Raw genomic sequence first — 7322 nt, 5'->3', positions numbered from 1 at the left:
TTGTGATGGAGCCAAGATGCAGGATTCTGTGGTCTGTTCACTGGCAGCAAGCATCTGTGACACTGATAATCAAATACATGCTTTGTCTTCTACCCACTGCTGCCTCTGGAAGCCCATCGATTGACGTTGCTTATTATGAAATAAGGTGGTCAGGTAGAGTCAGGCATGCCATAAGGTATGATTTCTGTGCTTTGGGCATTTAAAAAATAGTTTTAGATGTCTTTATATCAAGTAACATCAAGATTGCAAAGTCAAACATTGAAACATGCAAAATCAGTTGGTTTGTTTTGTGTTTGTTTTTTTTTGTTTTTTTTTTTTTAATAATATAGTCCTTTCCTCCAAATAAGCATAATCTAATATATAGCATAATCAGGCACTTTTTTTCCCCACAGGGTCATTAACACATAAATAATGTAAAACAGAAGTAGTGGTATGTACCCATTGCTTACATCTTCTACAGTGGAAAGGGTCTGCAGGTAAAGACTCCCTTGCCTTTGCGAATTTGCCAAAACCTGTAGGACAGAGAGTTAGAAGCTTTTTAAAATTGCTGGTGTGCTCACACACAGCTGAAACGCAGCTAATGTGAGGCCATTCCATTTATATTTAAAATCTTGAAAAGCGTCCTGCCTAGGGTACTTGCCCCAAGCTGATTCTGGCCCATGGAGAAGCAGGTAAGCTACTTCTGCAAGGCCAAATTTCTGCTCTGTAATCACTCGAACAAAGGCTGCTGTGTGAGACTTGCTGCTTAATGGTCGTCGCTTTATATTTTGTCTCTCTCCTACGCACTCTTTCTATGCTCAGCTTTCTGTGGTTTCAGTTTGCAGGATAACCAATGCAGCTAATGGCTTTTTTTTTTCTTTTCTTTTTCCTTCCCGTGCCCGCCCCCCCCCCCCCCAATAGGATGCTTTTCATGGTTTAACTGGAGTTCTTTTATTTAACAAATCTCTCCTTTTAAAATTCTGTTTCATAGAAGGAAAAAGTCCTGGGAATAGCTACACATATAAACATCAGTGACATGCCAACGAAGGGTATGTACAAGATAAGCGCAATCTATTGCATAGTGCTTGTATGATATTTTTTATATGGTTTTTTTATGCTTTTTTGATATGTTTTACCTGAAGTAGTGAGAGTATACGTGCAGAAAGATGTCCTTTTCTGTTAGCATGTTGTATTTGATGTTGAGGAGACTCTGGCATTTTTGTAACCATCTGGGTAATTACATAGGCAAGACACCAAATATAATTAAGAATTTATTTATTAAGAGAGAGTAGTTAAGAATGAGCAGACAGTTCAGCTGTGGAATTCACAGATTGGGTTCATACCACGAAGAGGCTGTAATCACATGTTGAACATGTTACTCACCACTCCTAAATAATTTCTTTAACCATAGCACATTTTCAAATAAAAAATGCTTTGTATTTTTAGATAGCCTGCCTTACAGTGTTTCTAAAATGTTCCTGTTCCTTTTCTTCGTCTGATTGTTTACAATCATAGGAAATGCCCTCCAATGTTATATTTAAAAATGTATTAAATTATTTTTGCACTGACACCATGCATCAGAAAATTGTGTATTCATAAGTACGTTGAAGGGTATAAATTTAGATATGTAAAAATCAGACACATAGTGAAGCATTAATTTGTATAGACACACAGTACCTGCACATTGCTTCAAAATAAAGGAAAAAATAAAAAAAGAGGGTAATAGGAAAGAAACAAATCTTTGTTGTGGTGCTGCTGCTGGGTAATCAGTTTCTGAATTAACTGAATTCCTAGAGTTCAAAACTTTATCTCAATATGCTTTAGGTTTTTAATGCTTTTCTTTTAAAAGTATTATGTACCAAGGGCATCTGCCTGTAATGTATGGGGCATCTTTAACTTTTACTTATGTTAGGTATAAGTTATCTGGAAGGATAAACTGGGTGCAGAATGAGTTTTAGCATTACTGAGTTTAGAAAATTGTTTTGGAGAATGCTTGTGAAATAAAGAATGAATGTATTTATTGTTACATGGTAATTTATTGTTAAATTAAAAAATACTTGATTGGAAGTTAACAAAGAAGAATTAATATTGTATACTCAAATGATCAGAAGGAATCAATTGAAATGAAGATAAAAGCTAGGTAAGTTTCTTTTGTGAGGCTTGATGGGGAGAAAGAGGGTAAATATGCCACTTTCTTTTTATTTACTGCATATTTATTCATTTTTGCCGATGGTGTTTTGCAATTGCCACTCTATTGATTAGCATAATAGCAGCACCGCCCTGCAGCGTGTTCAGGAGAGCACACTGCGCCCTTGCCATGCCGCTGGAAAGGGGCCTTGGCTATACCATGCTCAGGGGGCTTGGCTACACCATGCTGGGGGGCTTGGCTATACCGTGCTGGGGGGCTTGGCTATACCTTGCTGGGGGGCTTGGCTACACCGTGCTGGGGGGCTTGGCTATACCGTGCTGGGGGGCTTGGCTATACCTTGCTGGGGGGCTTGGCTACACCGTGCTGGGGGGCTTGGCTACACCGTGCTGGGGGGCTTGGCTACACCGTGCTGGGGGGCTTGGCTATACCGTGCTCAGGGGGCTTGGCTATACCGTGCTGGGGGGCTTGGCTATACCGTGCTGGGGGGCTTGGCTATACCGTGCTCAGGGGGCTTGGCTATACCTCCGCTCGGGGGGCTTGGCTATACCACGGCTCACGTTGAGCAGGTGGGAGGCTGAAATACAGGTGTGCAAGAAGACAACAGAAAGGAAGAGCAGGCATCAGCACGGTCTGTCCAGAGGCTCTCTCCCACAAAGGTAAACTGAACACTATAAAACCCCTGAGGATTTAGAATATGATGTACCTTAATTATTAAAGGTGGTTTCAAAATTGAAGTGCGCTGAGCACAGAGATAGCTAAATGTATTATGCAGGACTCAAAGCCTGTGCTGACAGCATGTTTTTGAAGCCTGATACTACAGGTCCATACACTGAGTAGCTACCACAGAGTACCCAACATTGAATTTCATGTCCTGGTGTATCCCATGGTAATTTGTTTGCTTACGCTGTCCTTGAGAATGTAAACCCATTCATCTGGTTTTCACAATGGAATTTTACATGACAGATGTGTGTCTAATCATAATGACAATAATTTGGTATGAAAACATGACACAACCAGCTACTACTCACATCCTGGGGGAAAAAAGTTGCACTAAACCAAAAGAGGTTCATGATAGTTTATTTGGTCCACCTTCCTCCCCACCCTGCAAGCTACAGAGCCTTTTCTACCTGCAGTATTTTGCATCTGAATGTGTATAAATATATTTGTATATCTGCTAACTGGAAGGCTACCAGATTATATGACTCTTTTGTACACTGCACCTACTTGCTGTGTAGTTTACTGTACCAGCTTGTAGTTTGCCAGTAACTACTTTCTGCTGGTTTCAAGTAATGGCAGCTGGTTTTACAGGACGTTTAGGTTTGCCTCTGTTTCAGATTGGGAATGATGTTTTTTTCCCAACTGGCTAGAATCTCTATCTTTAGCCACCTCTAACATGAGATAGTAAGTCCAGCAGACAGCACGTGCATGTAATCCGGCACTCTCCACTATAACACTATATTCCGTGCCATGGGATACATGTGCTTCAGCTGCCTGTTTTAGAAAAGTGTCAATAGGTAATGAATTTGACACATACTTTTCTGCTTAGTCCATAGGTTGTATAAATATATTTTTTACCCTGATTGTCCTTTCTCTCTCTTTGAATTGTTAAAGAGCGTGAAAGGTATTATGTTAACGATGCCCATTGCCTCTGGGTGCCTGCTGATGTCCTCTCACGCCTCACCCACGATGGATGGCTGGACTTTACCTTCCTCTGCCAGCAGCAGATGGGATGCTGGGCAGCACGCACAGATGCCCGCTCTGTTCATCAGCTCAGCAACACACCAACAGCCAGGTAACGGAATCTCGGAGGGATACAAAGACCATCCAGACATTCCAATCTTAAAATTGCACCGTGCTGGGACTGGGGACACCTCGCAGCATCCATGGTATCATTCTTCTGGTGCCTTCCTCCATAGGTGAATGGGTGTGGGGAGGTGCGTGTTTGTGGTTGGGGGTGTGCGGGGGTGTTTCTCTGTGGGGGAGGAGGCACTCACCTGAATGTCCAGCAGGCTCTCGGCACCACCTGAGCAGCTCTGCCTTTGGTGTGCTGGGGTCCCAGGACGGGTGGGCTGTGGGCTGCTCGGGCTCGGTGCTGGTGAGCAGCTGCTCGTGATTACAGGGACAGGACTGGGTGCCCTGTATGGATTCTTCTATTTCTCTACTTGTGAGACTGCATAGGTGGGTCATGTTTATTTTAAGCCTAAAGCTTTACTTTAGGTTTTACTTAAAGCTTGAAGTTCATACACGTGCTAAGGCTTACCCAAGCTGGTGCCATTAAATTCAGACGTTAGAACTTCTGATGCAGATAATACAGATTTTTAGTCATTTAATTTCACCTTCTTCTGTCACTACTGACAGTTTGATCTGATGATTTTCAGCAGTGATCAGAAACATGTTGATACAGCATGTTGACATCTCATTCTAAAAATGAGAGTTTTCGAACAAGCAAGTTGAGATCGCGTCTGTTTCAAACTGAGGTGCCCGCTCACCCCACCCCATTTTAGATATAAAGCTACTGTTGATGGGAAGAAATTAGTGCTTTAAATATGAAAAACATAAAATACATAAAAAAGCACCATTTTGGTTCCAACTGCATTGCTGAGCCTAGTTAGCATCCTACTGTTGCTGTAGTGATTCTCTGCCCATAAAGCACTGTTGTTGCTATTAGAATCACTTTAAGAATTGAAACGCTTTTGTGAAGCATTTACTTTGCTATTCAGCGACAAACTAAACTGGTTTATTTTGGTTTATTCAGTTTATCAATAAACATGAGTGTGCTATATGGCTACAATGGGGAATAACTGGGAAAATTAAATACAATTACACTTACTGAAATGAGATCCACGTTTCTATCAATGCTTTTATTTTTGCTTAAAGAAACAAAACCTACAAGCAGTGAGGAAACTAACCTATGTAAGGTAATAGTTCCTTCTCCCTCTATTTCAACTGATATTTGAAAATTGTTTTTATTACAGCATAGGTGAAACAACTGTATTCAGCAGTGCTAACGAGAAGGTACAGAGAGATCAGATGTAATGCTACCACATACTAAAGAGATGATTTTCCCCCCCCTATGTCTTAGGATAACCAAAGTCTATGTATTAAAATAGAAATTTTGATTTGAAAATTAAGAAACCCAGAACAATATTTTAGAAGTTAAATACAAAACAGTAGTAAATATGCAAAATACAGTTGATAAGCAGAGCAATGAGGCAAAAGAGAGAAGTATAATAGTTGATTCTTAAAACGTAATTCTTTGTAATGCTTGGTTTCCCCCCACCCCCTGCGTGTAACTTATCGTCAGTCTAAACAGGACAGCTATGCAACATAGTGAGATGGTACTGCCTTGCACAGTACAGCTGAATTTAATTACCAAAGCATCAAAAAGGTAACAACACTGGGAGGCCTGGTATCTGCATTAATATGTACTAACTGTATTGTGTTTGAGGAAAATGAGGTTAAAAAAAATACAGTTTTATGATATACAGTACTTCAGTAAGAGAACTTGTCCAAAGTGAATGCATCCTCCTTCAGCACGGATTTCTCGGTGCCTTCAAACAGTAATGTGAAAACTGAAATTACAGTACAGCTGCTAACACTGAGCGATACTTTGGTTAAATACATGTTACACATCTGTGTGCAGATATTGGGCATTTCACCATGTTCCAGAAAAGATTTTTTTTTCTTTTTTTCTTTTTTTTTTACCCTGACATACTTATTCAAAAGTTTGCTGTGGATCATTGAGATTGAGTTGTTTATACATTTGATTTATCCATGAGTATCAGCACTCCTTAAAGAAGAGATCAAAACTAAAAACTCTATGTAGGACCAATAGAGCAGAATTATTCAAGTTCAATGAAGTATTAGAAAAAAGGCTTCCTTTTTAGGAAAACTCAGCTATGGTAAAAATATCTACTACAGTGCACTGCACTGTAATAAATATTCAACATAAATTAATAATTTACAAGTACCTGAGCAAGTATACAGAGCACCATAGCACAGCACAGCACCAAAGGCAGTAGCTCAGAATTCTTAAAAATAATGCTGTTTTAAACATTAAAAATTCTAAGTATTGTCATAAAAATGAACTCCAGCTGGAGTGTAAAGATAGTGCAAACTTCTGTCTTCACTTTTTAAAATCAAGGTGTCAGATTGTCTAGTCATTTGACATCAGCAGTGTTGCTGGACCTGGATACCTGTGGTGGATGTTTAGGAGCAGGTCTGTTGGAAAGAAAGAAAATGGTAAAGAGTTATTTTAACTTTTGCTGTTTCTCACTGCCAGTATCATTCCTGAGGCATGAAGGTGAACGGTAAAACCTCTCATAATTACCCAACAACTTCAGACACATAGCATGGGACTCTCATACTGCGAGGAGATCTGACATGGTACTATATACACAAGTCTCATCAAGAAGTGTAAATGGTACCAGCAAATTTCTTATTTTATTTTTTTTCTCCCACCTGTTCATGTTTTACATGCTGCCTGGCCAGCGGGATCAGCTTAGCTCCATATTTCTGGTGTGGTTCTTTAAACTCTTTATGTCTTTGACTGCTCATCAGTTTTGCACCTGTTCAAAAATGCTACTTAATGTTGTACAATAGCAGTAGGTTTCAGAAAGTTGTAGTTATCAGCTTGAGATGTTATTACTTTCAGAATATCTTACTAGGATGGACAACCTGGAGCTTAATTAAAGTTCACTCCTGCAGTCTTTTTTCTAGGAGTATTAGGAAACTAACTTGATTCTGTTGTTAATTTTTCTGAGCAATTAAGTGCCTCGCTAGCAGAATTCCTGTAGCTTAAAACACTAATTTTATCTTCCTTTGAGCTCACTTTTTATTCATAGGAAACTGAAGAATATTGAGTAAGAAAATATCATTGATTGTGCCCATTAACACTGGGCATAGTTATTTCACTTCCAGAGTATTTTTTTTCAATATCCTTTGTTTTGAATTGTACTATTTGTCTGCTTTCTGAAAGTCTGGGTTATTATTTTCAGGCGATAGAAATTGATATTCCACTGTGAAATGTGTGAACAGAAAATTGCTTTTGTTGGTGGCTGATCTTACCAGCATTCAGTTCTCAGCCTAATTCCGTAGGTGGTCTGAGTAGGAATTTTTTTTTTTTTCTGCAAGAGCTTGGTGTCTCTTGAAATTGGTGCTTATTATCGCCTTTCTTTTGCAAGGAATTTTATTT

General features: G+C 39.5%; 1 protein-coding gene across 1 annotated transcript in view; it reads right to left on the bottom strand.

The window, feature by feature from the left end:
* Window positions 1-4963: 4963 nt before the first annotated feature.
* ADAM12 (ADAM metallopeptidase domain 12) overlaps window positions 4964-7322 on the bottom strand; it is a 187156-nt gene continuing 184797 nt past the window's right edge. Inside the window, exon 23 of the mRNA XM_055818570.1 lies at window positions 4964-6349. Within this exon, the coding sequence (XP_055674545.1) occupies window positions 6289-6349 (61 nt within the window). The 3' untranslated portion in view covers window positions 4964-6288. The remainder of the gene's footprint in view (window positions 6350-7322) is intronic.

The sequence above is a fragment of the Falco peregrinus genome, chromosome 1 (genome assembly GCF_023634155.1).
Source record: "Falco peregrinus isolate bFalPer1 chromosome 1, bFalPer1.pri, whole genome shotgun sequence".
In the NCBI taxonomy this organism is placed as follows: domain Eukaryota; kingdom Metazoa; phylum Chordata; class Aves; order Falconiformes; family Falconidae; genus Falco; species Falco peregrinus.
Note: the sequence above shows the minus strand (reverse complement) of the source record. Positions and strands in the feature narration are given on the sequence as shown.